General features: G+C 40.2%; 1 protein-coding gene across 2 annotated transcripts; it reads right to left on the bottom strand.

The window, feature by feature from the left end:
- Positions 1 to 905: 905 nt before the first annotated feature.
- prrc1 (proline-rich coiled-coil 1) lies at positions 906 to 14,821 on the bottom strand. 2 transcript variants are annotated; one of them, XM_047015043.1, is made up of 9 exons: positions 14,680 to 14,821; positions 13,702 to 13,828; positions 12,549 to 12,968; positions 12,099 to 12,244; positions 11,376 to 11,478; positions 10,989 to 11,152; positions 10,284 to 10,387; positions 4,043 to 4,145; positions 906 to 2,585 (listed from the first exon to the last, which is right to left on the bottom strand). In XM_047015043.1, exons 2-9 carry the CDS (start codon positions 13,814 to 13,816, stop codon positions 2,376 to 2,378), a joined length of 1,365 nt encoding a protein of 454 aa, XP_046870999.1. In that variant the 5' UTR covers positions 13,817 to 13,828; positions 14,680 to 14,821; the 3' UTR covers positions 906 to 2,375. The 2 variants fall into 2 exon arrangements, with proteins under 2 accessions (XP_046870999.1, XP_046871000.1); XM_047015044.1 differs by having other exon boundaries at positions 13,702 to 13,810.
- Positions 14,822 to 16,088: the final 1,267 nt, after the last annotated feature.

Here is a 16,088-nt window from a genome sequence, read left to right as displayed (position 1 = left end):
TTCTTGCTCTAATTTAACCCATAGAGTCAAATAACTGCAATTCCTGCCTATTTGGTTTCTTCCGAAAAATTATTTTTATTTTAAGACAATCTAACCAATAAACAACACTATTGGTTCCATAGCCAGGATAGGTTTTAGTTTTGGGCATTTTTTTCTATTAGTTGTATAGTTCTATTAGTTCTATTAGTTGTGTTAAATTTTAGTTTAAATTGAGTCAATTTACTTTTATGTAGAGATAATTAAATACTATCAAAAGGACCAAAATTACTATACTTGAGTAGGATGATGTATTGAAACACAAATATAATGTTTACATAAGGCCATACATTTTTCACAGGTGGAGCTAACTCAATCAATAGCTAAATAGCTGCGGCAGTCAACTAGGTACAGTAGGAAATCATCCGGCAGCTGATCCTGCTGCCCTTGGCATGAACTGATGATCTACTTGGTCTTTTCAGTCCTTCGCCTGTCACTGAAGTCTGTTTCTGTTTTTTTTATTTCATTATTTCCCATAATTGGTTTATGGGAAATAATGTTTGTGGCCCATTTCAAGCATTATTAATGAGTCTGCATGTGTGTGTGTGTATGAGCAAGTTGAAACGGTACTGCAATGTAACAGGTTTATGTACCTTGTTCAAGCCCCATTAATCATCCATGATTCTGTGAATGTAATGTTGCTTTTCACTGATGTACTTTATGGTAACTAGAGAACTCATTTGTAATGTCTGTTTGTGTACACAAAAACATTTTAAGAGTGAAGTATTACAATTATATGATCAGGCAATATAGTATTGAAGAGCTGTATTCAACTTATTACAATTAAAATATATATTATAATTTTTTCAAGCAATGTTCAATGTACGAGATAGTTCCTATGACGATTAGAAATCCAGAGTAACAAAAGCTATTACAAAAAACGTTTTAATCTCCTCTCAAGGAAAAAGGCACATTTAGAAGACAAGTCTGGCACAGAGAAATTGTTGCATAAAATCAAGTTAAAAATCAAAGCAACAAAAAAAGAAAAGCATGTCCTAGTGCTGCTCTGGCACAATCATAGTAGAGGGACTTTTGTTTCGATTAACCTGAGCTTTTACTGCAAACTTTTTTGTTTCCTTGGCAAAATATTCGTCTACCGGCGGCAGCATGACAATAGCAAATTGTCTGGCTTCCAAACAAACCCAGAGGTCATACACAGATTTGTGTTGTTTTTGTTGTCCACTCTTCTGCTTTCACTTTTGAGTTCGTTGAACATTTCTGACGAAAAAAAGTGTTTTTCCTTTCCTTAAGAAGAGGGTGTCCTTATTTACGGCACACTATGGTTGTGAGGTGAAAGGTGGCTTCATATTTAACAAATACATCCAATTAGACGATTTCTTTCTCTGTAAAAACATTTCAATCTAGTATATATTTTTCATTATGTTTGCCTTTTTGGACTGACAGTGTGTAATGGCCTAAGCAGAATGTACAGGTTGAGAAACGTTACAAACATGTTAACATGTATATCAAACATACAAAACAATGTGTTTATGATCCTGCTATTGCAAAATAACCATAATTTGTAAATCAAACTTAGTGCTTGTCACAAAACCTATTAGATGGGTATTAGTTGGCCAAACGGAAATTTGACAAACAGGACTGGTTTCCATCTAAACTAAATGAAGTTGAATGTAACCAGTAAATGGGAGACACATGGTAGAGCAGGTTAAATGTAGACTGAGCACTGGGTATAAGCACTGAGCAAAATATAGTATTCTTTGTTATGTCAAAATATAGTCTAACTTTAAAATGTTTGAACCGTCTCCAGGGCCATTCAAGTAATACAACACCTCATTCAGTGAAGATTAAGACATTCCTTAAATGTCTTCATCTGCTATATATCTAAATGGTTGATTAGAAATATGAAATCATTCACATAATTCAAATGAAATGCTGGAATAAAAAAGGTCTAGCAACGTTATAAGCAACACTTTACATCAAGGTTACAATTCACTACCGTGTAACTTCATAGTAATGACAATAACTACATAGTAATATCTATGTAACTACAATGTTGTTGCCATCAAATTCCCCTAGTATCTTTCTACTAATGTTTGATATAAACTTAGGTTTTTAATTCCCAATTAATTTTGGTTTCAAATTTCATGTTGACAGTCCTCACATGCCCTCTGGTAGGTCTGTGATGCATCAACTCAAACTCCCTGTGCACAAAAGAAATTAGACATTTTCATTTGCCTTTTTGCCCAATGAAGACAGATGGATATAACCACAGGAGGAATCCAATTAGGTCAAATGGCTGATGCTCCATTGCTTGTGTCCCCTGATTTCCCCTGCTACTTCTGCTGGTGGCGTGGGTAGCATGGTGGCAGTGCCCATGTTCACACAGTCCTTGGGGGCAGCTGCTTTTGATACATGCCTGCCAGCGCCTTGGCAGCACTCTGGATCATCTGTCGCCGGGACATGCCTGTGAAGGCCTGGTGCCAGTCTGTCCGGCTCATGTTGGGAACGTTTCGCTCCAAGACTTCACCCACCGTCACCAGCAGGCCCGACCAGCGCAGGCTGTAGTCCGGGGGTGTCAGGGACTGGGCCTGGGAGAAACGGTGGTTATATTTGAGAAGTTTCTCAATGTTTCAAGGCGGAATTGGTACACTCCAAAATCAGTCAAGCAGGATTCAGATTATTTGATGATGCAAAGCTATTAGGTTGTGATACATAATTATTACAGTTTAGTAAACTAACAGTTCACTTTGACTTTATATGCACTGACACAGGATTTAAACACTAATTTAAGCATGAAACAATATCCTTCACGACAAGTCAAGTTCCTTGTCTTTGAAACGGTTTTCCAATTGTACCAGTGACAGTCAAATCGTGTTGTTTTTTAATTCTCTGCCACAGTCCAGAAGATTTGGTGAAAGTTTTCATGATGAAGTGCTGTTTAATTACAACTCATGATAGGCTTACTTTTTTAAGAGAGCCCATGAAGCAAAAAAACCTTTCAAAAACCAAAAGGTGTAACAGACATTATTATAGATGCAGTTCCAAGTACCATGTCAAAGCTGTATCTAAATATCACCTTGTATTAAAATGTTAATTGACGGACATTCAATTGAAGTACATTCTGCATGGTGTATGACTATGACTTATACAGATTCTTGTGTTTTCGAGTGTTGTGTGCTGTGTGGTTTTAAGGTAGTTTGAAATTGATTGTGGCTTCAAATTATGGCATTTGGAGAAACTAGTGCACAGTGCCCATGATAAAATTGATGCGCACACACACAGTTTTTTCGAATTAAAGATACCACCTTTCAGGCATGAAAGCAAGCTCCTGACTTATGTAATGTTGCTGCAGCATAGGGCGGCATTGGCGCCCCCAGACATTTCATAGGGGTGGCCAGATGGGGCCAATAAATATTTTGGGGGGGCACACCAAAATCAAAAGCCATTATGCTGGTGTAATCGGCCAAATCCGATTATATCATAAATCAACAGGCAATTTCAAATTTCTTAATAAACTAGATTCTTACTCATCTTTAGGAAAAATCCCCAAATACCCAGTTGTTTTAGCCTACGTCCTGCCATTTCTCCTCTAGTCTCTTCTCGCCGTCACTGACTAGTGTCATTCAACGCGGACCATTAGACCCACAACCCCTCAGACAGTTAGAGCTAGGAGACGTTCACTGACATGCTGCATTTATTTTGACAGTGTTACAGCACAGACATCAATCGTACACATAGTTTATTTGTTACAATATTAAAATGATATTGGGGCTACACTCAAAAGGTTCGGGGCTTCAGCCCTGGCAAAAATGGCTGGCAACGTCGCTTGTGGAGATACACGTTTTTCCAGACACACCTGTCCTGTAACTCCCAGTATAACTCCCAGTAGCTTTTGTCAAGTTGAATTCCCACTTTCCATTCAGAAAAAAAGGATGGCGGACGATATGCAACTCACGAATAGTGGGAGAGCTAGCAATTTTATTAGGGTGGTCATGGCCCCCCCTGACAGCGCCACTGGAGGGTGGAGAACAGCAGTGATTCTTACCTGCTGAACATGTTCTAAGGCCAGTGGTGTTGCCTGGGTGAAGGTCTCAATGTGGATGCCGGCTCCAGGGTCCTCCAGGATCAAACAACCGATGTCAAACCACCTTGATGGATACAAAGAAACAGGAGTATTAGCAAAAAAGGGCTGAATTGTCTTCATTGGGATTGAAAGGAACAACAGGGTGGGGGTTAGTCAGTTAAAAAAAAGAAAAATAGTCAGACAGGAAATGATTAAGCTATCCAGCTTTTCAACAGACTACCTCTTTTCATACACATTGGAATCTCCAACCATCCGCAACATTTCCCCTTTGGTAAGGCCAATGACAAGTCAAGTAGTAACATGGACCCTGTGTTTGAGACAATTATTTGTGGCTTCACAGGGCACATCCTGGTCCTTTAGCAAGTTCTTCTGGGAGACAGTATTTTGGGTGATAAGCTGATTTAAGACCAGGCGACATTATACAGTACTTGTTTGTTGCCTTGGACAAGCTATGAACAAAATTACTAGTGTGGGCATCAACATTCAATCTAATTTACTAAATTGCATTGTGTTGCCTTTTGTTATAAATGCGCTATATAAATAAAGTACGATTTGATTTGTCTTCCCTTTTCACAGCCTAAAGGTTCGGAGACCCATCAGTATTGCTTCCACCTGTGTTTGGGAGTCAGGGCACAATGCATGCTGGCAGCCTCTCAGGTTCACTTTCGGTTTACAGCAAGGACAAACAATGTAATAGAGATCAGGCCAATCAGATGTCCAACGGTACAAACGAGGATTGTGTGAAAAGTAGTAAGTAACTATGCAGAGATTAAGACAACCTATATTCATGAGGCTGAGATGGAATGCACTGTAGAAATGTATCCATTAATTATGGAGATATGCTCTTCATCCCCCTTGGATTGCTACATCTAGAACCACGTACATGTGAGGACTCAGACTGAATGTAGAGGGATAGACGAGGAAATGATGAAGGAATGTACTGTACTCAAAATATTTTTCCTATGTTGTAAAACATATATCTGGTGGTTTTGCATGGATCATTTTCAATGCACCCAAATTGGTCAAATAAGATTTTCTTTTTTGTCGATCAGCTGTATGGAAGTGTGAGATCTGATTCCCGCTTGTGTCACCATTGTTGAATTAAACAAATGTTCTACAATTTTTTTTTGATTATTTAAAGCAAATAAAGCAACTATAAAATCTATAATAATAATAAAAAAGGTATTACTGCTTTCCATTTTTTTTATCTGCGTTTTGTTTTGTGCACACGGCACATGAGCACAATTGCAGCTGTTAGCCTAAACTCTACCATACTTTTTCTACAGTTGGTGTTTTAATCCATTAGGCAAAATAGCAAAGAAATCTGTTGTATGGAAGCATTTTATCAAAGTACCGGGTGTCTTAAATATGGAAGCAAATCGTGACCAAAATTCAAATGAAAATGCATTTCCAGAAATGCATTTTCATTTTAAGAATGTGGCTGCATTATTTGACTCATAAATCAAATTAGTATTCAATCATCCTATTTGCATTTTCATTTTCTTCTTTAAGACTGCTCATTCTTTCCCTTAATTAAAATGAAAACGAAAAAGACATTTGAAATTTAATTTTCAAAATATGCCCCAGCAAATAGATACCAAAATTCAATTTGAAATGTAAAATTTGAAAATGAAATTTCCAGAAATGCATTTTCATTTTAAGAACGTGGCTGCAAAATCGTGACCACAATTCAAATTCAAATGCATTTCCAGAATTGCATTTTCATTTTCAAGAACGTGGCTGCAAAATCGTGACCACAATTCAAATTCAAATGCATTTCCAGAAATGCATTTTCATTTTTAGAACGTGGCTGCAAAATCGTGACCACAATTCAAATTCAAATGTATTTCCAGAAATGCATTTTCATTTTAAGAATGTGGCTGCATTATTTGACTCATAAATCAAATTAGTACTGATTAGTACTGAGCGGACATTGCATTTTCATTTTCATGTTCTGCCCGCAAAGAACTGCCCATAATTCGAAAACGAAAATGCATTCTGAGCGGCGCAGTAGAGTGACGTCAGTAGCCGCTCTTCTTCAGCTCCCTGCTGACCGAGCTACCCATCTTGTTCGGTAGGGGGCGGTGTGCACATACGCATTGCATTACATGACAAATGTGCCTGGAAATTGATTGAATTGCCGGGTCTTTAGAGGACGCATCATAGATCATGGCGCTCCCTCAAATTGTGCAGACACTGATAGAATTAGCTGAGCTGGTAGAAACTAATAATATATCTGAGTCTGATGCCCGTGACCGAGTAGAACAAGTCACAGAGAGCTTGGCTGCATACTCTGCCGTCACAGACGTACACATTAATGAGGTTGCCATAGTAAACCTCTCTTCAGTCCTGGAACGGCTGGATGCTGTGGAGCCTCAAATGGGACGGAGACGACCAACCATCCACATCCCGTTCGAGTCCATCGAAAACTATTTATTAAATGGTTTAAAAATAAAGGACATAGCGGAGCTGTTGTCGGCCACCAGACCATCCGTCGGAGGATGCAAAGCAACGGATTTATGGAGCTAGAAAGCTGACAAAAGTATCTGAATTTGAATATGAAAGATCTGAAATATTTGTGTGTCGAATTTCATAAAACTGAAATATATTGCTGTTGAATATATAATATCTGAATTATTTGTATGCCAAATTTAATACAACTGAATTATTTTGATCCAAAAATAAAACATTCTAAAATTCAGATTGCAGGAATTCAGATTCTTGAAATTCAGATTGCGGAAATTCAAATTCAGATTGCGGAAATTCAGATTTTGTCTGAACCAGGCCAAAGGTGAAACAGCTTGCTTTCACAGGAAAAAGTAGACCATTTAATAAATAGTTTTCGATGGACTCGAACGGGATGTGGATGGTTGGTCGTCCCCGTCCCATTTGAGGCTCCACAGCATCCAGCCGTTCCAGGACTGAAGAGAGGTTTACTATGGCAACCTCATTAATGTGTACGTCTGTGACGGCAGAGTATGCAGCCAAGCTCTCCGTGACTTGTTCTACTCGGTCACGGGCATCAGACTCAGATATATTATTAGTTTCTACCAGCTCAGCTAATTCTATCAGTGTCTGCACAATTTGAGGGAGCGCCATGATCTATGATGCGTCCTCTAAAGACCCGGCAATTCAATCAATTTCCCGGCACATTTGTCATGTAATGCAATGCGTATGTGCACACCGCCCCCTACCGAACAAGATGGGTAGCTCGGTCAGCAGGGAGCTGAAGAAGAGCGGCTACTGACGTCACTCTACTGCGCCGCTCAGAATGCATTTTCGTTTTCGAATTATGGGCAGTTCTTTGCGGGCAGAACATGAAAATGAAAATGCAATGTCCGCTCAGTACTAATCAGTACTAATTTGATTTATGAGTCAAATAATGCAGCCACATTCTTAAAATGAAAATGCATTTCTGGAAATACATTTGAATTTGAATTGTGGTCACGATTTTGCAGCCACGTTCTAAAAATGAAAATGCATTTCTGGAAATGCATTTGAATTTGAATTGTGGTCACGATTTTGCAGCCACGTTCTTGAAAATGAAAATGCAATTCTGGAAATGCATTTGAATTTGAATTGTGGTCACGATTTTGCAGCCACGTTCTTAAAATGAAAATGCATTTCTGGAAATGCATTTTCATTTTCAAATTTTACATTTCAAATTGAATTTTGGTATCTATTTGCTGGGGCATATTTTGAAAATTAAATTTCAAATGTCTTTTTCGTTTTCATTTTAATTAAGGGAAAGAATGAGCAGTCTTAAAGAAGAAAATGAAAATGCAAATAGGATGATTGAATACTAATTTGATTTATGAGTCAAATAATGCAGCCACATTCTTAAAATGAAAATGCATTTCTGGAAATGCATTTTCATTTGAATTTTGGTCACGATTTGCTTCCATACTTAAAACATGAATGCACACTCTGCCAACAACGGTTTATATTCCATAGTTTGACGGCGAATATGATGTACTACTTGAAAACCGCAGGTTGGCCAACTTCGCTAATGCATGCAAACACTCAGGCATTTTTTATTATATCGGCATTTGGTAACAACTGGTGACACAAGGCTTATTATTAGTAATAGCTAATTATATAGCGTCTGAATCTGGAATGTCCAGCAGCTAGCTCTACATTGAGTCAGATCCGGAAAATGTTTGTACATTTATGTTTGTCTAGTTGTCAATCACCCTTCTTACGTATGTATTTCTTTCAGATTATCTCTTAAAACATCACACAAAACTGATGAAAAACAATGTGACATTTATAGAAAACGTTTCAAATTTAGATTAGTCGATTTTCAAGTGTTCAGTTGAGCAAGGGCGTAGGTTTGGTGTAAGCTTTGGTAGGGACACTGTCCGACAGCCAATTTAATGCAATCTTTACCAAGATGGACAATTCAACTTCTCACCTGAACCCCTGATGCTGATTCATCACCAACCTGCTCTACATCTGTAGCTTCAGAGTACAGTTTTTCCTGCACAGTAATTCATCAATTTAATACAGACACTAACCACGATTAGTTGACTGCTGACATTGGTCGAGATTACAGGGATAGCCATATTACTATCCAAAGGATCATATAGGCCTACTTTTTACCAGTTAATATCACTTTTGAGTTGCAAGCCTTCTGGTAGGCTAAACTAGCACGGTCCCATTATCTGGGTAGAGTAGCTTTAACCTTTTGGCTACAAGACCAAGACCAGCTGCTGCTAACACACTGGTCGAAAGATTGCAGAAGCTAGGGATAAATTTAATACAAGCAAAAGTTACATTTTCTACTACACTAACTACATGTTTCCATTGTAGAATGGGTGGCAATGTAAGGCTGGCAGGTTTGCACTGTGTGGGTAGTTTTCCTACTAGCTAACTAACAGCAACCTTCTTGATAGCTACTTACTCTATGGGAGGTGATAAAAAACTTCTGATACATCTCTTCCTTTTGGGTGACATTTTCCTATCTTCAAAGCAAAAAAGGGTCAAAAATATCAATGCTGAGACCAAACGAAATACTAATATGAGGCTTTATTATTTCCTGGCGTATTTAGTAGTTTACAGTGTCAGACTACTGACAGCTCTCTTTCTGCAAGTCAAGATTCACAAAGTGTTTCTGACTCTGCCAGTGCCACTTCAGCCAATTAAATGACATCATCTTGTCTCGCAGGCGCATTGGTTAACTTGGAATTGTATTTTTCACTCTTCTGGGCGACAAACAATACCACAAACGAGTTTTGCAAATATATTGTGCAAAATATTTTTTGCGGAATCGATCCAAATTGCAGCACAAAGGAGTTCGCTAAAATATTGGTGGGGACAATTTTGTCATCTTAAAATATTGGTGGGGACTAGTACCTAGCGTCCCCCCCTAAACCTACACCCATGCAGTCGAGTCTTGGTCGACCAAAGAAAATCTTAGTCGGGGACAGCCCTAACTGTGTGATGAGCCAGGTCTTCAATGGATAGTTACGGTTTGCTATCAGAAACCCATCTATACCTTTGCTCTGGAAGACAGGAAGTTATAAAAGAATGAGCTAGGGTAACTGCAAACAGTAGACATAAGTGATGACCTCTTGCATCGTAAGCAATCTGATGCAAAGGAAACCCTTGCAATTTCCACATGGTGGCATAGCACTCTGACAACACACCTACACGTTACACCTACAGGAGCTTTCATGACATCCCATTCTAAATACATAGGCAATAATATGGAGTTGGTCCCCCCTTTGCAGTAATGACAGCTTCCACTCTTTTGGGAAGGCTGTCCACAAGATTTTGGAGTGTGTCTGTGGGAATCTGTGCCCATTTAACCACAAGAGCATTAGGGAGTTTGGGCACTGCTGTTGGGTGATTAGACCTTGCTTGCAGATTGCATTAGAATTTAACCCAAATGTTTTTGATGGTGTTGAGGTCCATACAGAAGTGTTTTGTTGAGATTGGTGTGAAAACTTGACTGGCGTGCACAGACCCCCGACCTAAAACACCATCAAACACATTTGGAATGAATTCTAACGCCTTCTGCAAGTCAATTACGACTGATTGTATGTGGTATGTTTGTTTAGAGTATGTTGAGTGTGCAGGTGTAAATCTAAGTTTACTTTCATGTACACACAGGAACAAAGAATAGGTAAAGAATCATTGACGGTGTCTGTGTGTGAGGGGCGGATCTGACAGAAGGCTGCCTCCCCTCTGCTTTGCTTACTTGTCAGGGAAAAGCTCAGCGATGAAGTTCTCTACTGAAACTACTGGCTGCTTCTCATGGATGATGCCAGCCCGCCGCAGGCTGTCTATGCGCTCCTGGGCTCCCTGTTGAAATAGACAAGACACACCAGTGGAATACAACCTATAGTTACATAAGGCAAAGAACACAAACCTCACGTCAATATCGATCTCATCATTCCCATTGTTTGACACACGCACAGCTGTGGATCATCTCATTCTTGTTCTACTAAACCCCACTGCTGGCAGATCAAATCTGAGTGTTGTGATTCCTCCCTCCCATTCTGATTCATATTCCTCCTTTAGTCTCTGACAGGTTGGCAGATCAATTAATCACCTGCAACTTTGTTGTATGGGATGGGCCTTACGTATGCCCTGACTAGCTCCATTCACCAGACTGTGTGCCATGAATTGACTAATACATTTTGACTAAAGCCACCAGCTGTAACAACAGATGCGAGGTAATATCTAAACAGGGCAAACTTGTGAAGAGATTCTTCAAAATGGGACCCCATTAACAAAGTGCAGCAAGATTGTAGTACAAATTCAAATGCATCAAGACAACTGTTTATGTAAGCTCCATATGAAATCTGATATTTACAGTATGCAATTCAAATCAACCTGTCTGGTAAAACAAACTGAGTCAATCACTTATGTTATTAATCAGGGTGTATGGAAGTGTGTGTACCTTGACTCCGGCGGCATAGCCCACAGGCTGTGGAGCAATGTTGGACTGGCCAGCCTCTCCGGTCACCATTGCCATTCCAAACACCTCCTGGAAGGCATCCCTCACTGCCCCCACTTTAACCTCCTTATCTGACGTCACCACAATGTCTAGATCCCCACCCGACTCTGAAGCACACACACGGTGTGGTAGGCAACATTGAAAGAAATGTATTCATTTAAGGCTTTATTTGACACAGCTCCCTAGATATAAGTGCAATGTTATTGAACGTTTGTATACTATTTGGTTTGGTGCACACAAATGTCCACCAATTATTAAACCTTTCACCAAGATTAAATAAGAAAAAAGGAGATGAATAGCGAATGAAAGTAAGTGTACATATAGACTTACTGATGTAGGGAGCCATGCCAGGGTCAAGGGTGGTGATCATGGACTCTACAGAGTGCTTGGTCTTGTCCAGGACAGTCTTCACCATGGGGTTTCCTGCTACACCCTGGCAAGAAAAAGAAAACGAAAGGTCAGGAGAGTAAACAGCTTGGAAAGACATTGTTTGTCCTTACTGTAAACCGAAAGTGACCTGAGGCTGCCAGCATGCATTGTGCCCTTACTCCCAAACAAGAGGTGGAAGCAATACTGCCGTGGTGTCAGGCATGCACACTTCTCCTTTGACTGCCCCGGGCATGCCACAATGCTGTCTGCCAGCCAGCCAGAATGGAGGATGAGGCTGAAGGAATTACCTGACTTAATTACCAGACATGGTCATTTATTAGTATGATGGGAACAATGGTATTAGGATCCACTGATTAGTAGTGGGTAATGGTGTGGTCTAAATAAAAAAATAAGTAGGATTGTGTGTGTGTGTGAGTCTGTAGTGGGTGACACAACGGATTAAAGGGGATAAAACTAAGTGAAGTTATTTTACCTATTTTGTCTATACAAAACCTGTAACATTGTATTTATTTATTTGAGGTGTATTTGTGGATTCTAAATTAATTTGAAAAAAAATGTTGTCTACAGTTTGAGTGGGTTTCCCGTTTTCTACTCGTTTGAATCCTCTGTATACCATTCTGACAGGACTACATTCATGGTGCGGCAGTCCTCTGTCATTAATACCTTGAAGAAGCCCCATATACCACCCCCTGCGCTGGTGTCCGGGATGACGCGGGAGTCCTCGTATTCTTCTGGGAAGGTGATTGGTGAGCCAGCATCGATGCCTCCTGACATCAATGGTTGTTGGACCATGGGGTTTGTCACCACCCCTAAGAGTGAATAAAGTCAGACCAAAACTACTGGGAAGTACGCAAATAGACTTGGACATTGACCTAGGCTCAGCCTGGAAACTTCAAGGCCCCAAGATTAAGGACAACATAGCACTAATTGCATAGTGTTAAGGTGCTTCAGCATGTAGCCTACTAGACAATTAAGCAATGTCCTATGTATTGTATGAAAATACTTTATACAATACCATTTGTATTTGTATAAAAATGCTTTTGCATCTCTGGCGCTGACACTTACACTTGTAACACAGAAGCCTGGGCAACTGGTGACGAGTGTGGATCTTACCTGGCATAGGGGTGGGGCTGGAGAAACTGGGCATGAGTGGAGTCTGTGGTGTGCGCCCGGCATGACCCCGCGTGATGTCATATCCTGCACTCATGCTGAAACCTCCGGTCGGTGGGCCAACAGGTGGGGCTGACATCATTGGAGGACAAGAAGGAGACAGGGCCATGACAGAGGAGGCCGGGGGTGGGGCTGAGGGTGAGGACAAAGCCATCCCCCCCATTAGGCTGCTGTAGGGGCCTCTGGGCATGGCAGGAGGGGGGAGGCTGGATGAGGACATGGGGGGCAGAGGACTGCCAAAGGGCGAGGGGGCGGATGAGCGGTTGGGGGGAATGGACGAGGGGGCTGCAGGGCTGGAGAAACTCTCTGGTGAAAAAATGGGGATGGCAGTAGTGCTGGGAAGGGTCATGGGACTAGAGAGGCCTGGAAAGAAAAAACAAGAGAACAGCAGAATGATTTGTCAGAGTCCCATTGTATTGACACATTTTTAAACGAATAGTTCAGACAAAAGTATGAATGTACTCTACTGGTGCACTCTATTGTCTAAAGTGTACATTAATAGAATTCAGAATGCAAATCCGCAACCTGAATTCAAATTAGCACCCCTAGAAAGCATGAAAACTCCATAAGATAATGGAATGCTTTCTGGTCAGAGATAGTACAATGAATCATTAGCAGCGAAACAAACATTAGCATTAATGTTAATATTATACATTTGACAATGATTTGTATTTAATTAACATTAACAATGATTTTTATGGACACATCCTCATCCACATTTCTGGGATGACATGGTGCTATGGGTCTAACAGTACTCATCCAGGTAACCCAGACAATAGTTGATCTGACCTTACCTTGTGTAAATAAGGCTTCTGCTAGTTTCCACTGATATACTAGTGATTACTATCAGAATTGCTGGCACAGTTCAGTTAGCCTTTCAATGTCAAGGACTAATAATGCCATGAGAAAGACAAGCAGAAACTGAGGTTCCTGTCCATCCAACAAATGTTTCTCTGCATGTAATAGATTATTCTGGAGGAACTAACTAATATCGCCATGTTTCACAAATGTGCACTTTATACTTTGTTAGAGACACTATAGCTCAGGTTTATAAAAGAGAATTGAAAAAAAAAGTGAGACAGGTCACAGTACTTACCAATGGTGAGTGGAGGGGGGCAGGTGGTGGCAATCTCATTAGGTGGAGGTGCAGGTGAGGTGGGGGGTGTAGTCTCTATTCCACTCTCTTCCATCATCGTTTTGGCCTCCTGCATTTATACAAAGAACTAGTGCTGGTGATTGTATTCGCAAAACCTCAGGATTATGTCTGTAAAGTGATCGAGTGCGCTTATTAGTCTGTTTAGTTTGTATATAGTGGTACAAGTCATCCCTTAGTTCTCAGCGTGAGAAATACAAGGTGTTGCGTGAGCGCGTGAGAAATAGTTGAAATGCGTGAGTCTTACGGCGAATGCGTGAGCGGCCTGAAAATGTGTTTCAAATCCAAGTAGAAGTAGCTTATCTGGGACATACTCCTTAAGCTGTATAGTAGACATATTGCATAAGGGTCGACACCTCTACCGTCTTGACTTTGCATTGACACCTGGCTTTATGAATTACACGAACAACAAAAAACACCATGGGATGTTTAATATATTAAGATGTGATAAGACACATTGTGGCTCTGGCTACATAAAAGTCGTCCTTAGAACCGTCTGAACATAGCGCATCTTAATGGTTTTAGGCTTAGGTAAAACATTATACAATGACATACAGTAGTGTACATGATACTGCTTTATTTGGGTAGACCGTGTCAGCTGATGATGATGATGCCACGTCTTCATGACTGGCAATAGAGGTGAACCGCTAACATAAGCATCACATTGGACTAAACCTAGCCCTTAGTACAATGCATGCTTCTAGCTTGCTAGCTAACAGCATTATTACCGTACCTACGGCCTCAAGTGCCTTTCTATGATCATTTATTTTCGTAAAGATGATTTGCACATTTAGCAAACAAGCTAGCATTAGCGATCATGAGTAGCTAACGTTGAAGTCAGAGAAATCCTAACCGTAGGCTGATTCATTAAGAAGTCAATTCATATCTGTCAATTAATAACTTTAAAGACTTCATTCTTACCAGATAGCTCAATAATCCAGAAGAACAGGTTGGACGTAAATCAATTACGGGCCAATTTAAAGGTAAAGGAAACACAACTAAATCAAAACTACAAGATGTTGTAGTAGTGGGTGCTGGGTGGTCGCCTGCTGATGACGTCAGGTATTGCCACGTCTCAAAAAAGGGGGCGGTTCCAAGAGAGGGTTGAGGTTTTGGTCACTCAAAACAAATGCATCTTATCTTCTTTTAAATTACTAGTGCACAGTGTCCGTCATGCTGTTGGTGATTAAGATGAAAGTGACACAAATAAAAACACAAATACAGATGTCTTGAACAATAAATAGTGCACAGTAACCGTGATAAAATTGGTGGCACACACACAGATTCGTGGAATTATAGATAGGGCACATATCCGCGATGATATAGAGGGTTTTCACCGACGTCACGTTCTGGGTGGTAACCCGGATGCGCGGCCATATTGGAGGCACTCGGTGTAAACCAAGCCAGAGAATGTATGGTACAACTGTAGCCATGTCTTAACGACCGAAATGGTCATCAAAACGCGTCCAAGATCCAAAGGCATATAGCGAAGGACTTGGACCACAAGAAAAGGCTCCCTCTACTTGGATCCGTGACGACTCTGTGATTCTGCCTTCAGCTGGATATCCCAATATTGTTAAGTACCTGGTTTTCTCGCCGAACCCATACACATGCAGTAGTTTGATATGAATTATATTATGTAAATGTCAGTTTAACAGTAAAATAAGCGCACAGTAAAAACAATAAAAGCAGTAATTGTTTTTACTATTTACTATAAAAAATATTATCATTACAATAGAAAATTAGTTTTGAGCCGCTGAAATAAACATTTCACAATCCCTTACTAGAAATGTGCCGAACAAATCCGTATGTTGTCCACATTTTTCCCTCACAGATCTTGGTTGAGCTTTGCCAACCACAAGCGCCTCCTTTCCTCTGACAATCTCTGGCATTCCTTTCCCTGGTTTTTAATAACTTTTGGAAGTCGATAATATACCAAATGTTTTTCACGATCTGTCCTATTTGTACAACCTGAAACGCGGCAATAATTCACCATTTTCCTTGACAATGTTCGGGATATACTTCAGTGCTTTGTTATGATGCGGAGTGCCTCCAAGATGGCGACTTCCGGTCTGATGATGCGTCGGTGAAAACCCTGTATTGGTGACACACCAATATTTGGAATTATAGATAGCACTAGTGCTGTACGTAATTCGGCTGGTGATGACAGTTCTTCTAAGTGGCCTTGGTACCTACATTTCTCAGATCAGAAATTATATATTTTTTCATCTCTGAAGTACTTGTTCAACCTAAATTAGTCTATTCTTGTTATTCACGTCATAAAAGCAAATTTCTCATAATTTTAAACAAATTGCCATTGCTCTAGAACA

This window comes from Hypomesus transpacificus, unplaced genomic scaffold (assembly GCF_021917145.1).
Source record: "Hypomesus transpacificus isolate Combined female unplaced genomic scaffold, fHypTra1 scaffold_27, whole genome shotgun sequence".
NCBI lineage: Eukaryota > Metazoa > Chordata > Actinopteri > Osmeriformes > Osmeridae > Hypomesus > Hypomesus transpacificus.
This window is presented reverse-complemented; position numbering and strand designations above follow the sequence as displayed.

What these genes read in the sequence shown, in the direction of transcription:
- prrc1 (XM_047015043.1), bottom strand. Translation starts at nt 13,816, where the DNA reads ATGCAGGAGGCCAAAACGATGATGGAAGAGAGTGGAATAGAGACTACA. An exon ending in CCCCCCTCCACTCACCATTG is followed by an intron (nt 12,969 to 13,701) that starts GTAAGTACTGTG and finishes TTTTCTTTCCAG; the next exon opens with GCCTCTCTAGTCCCATGACC. An exon ending in GTATATGGGGCTTCTTCAAG is followed by an intron (nt 11,479 to 12,098) that starts GTATTAATGACA and finishes TTTTCTTGCCAG; the next exon opens with GGTGTAGCAGGAAACCCCAT.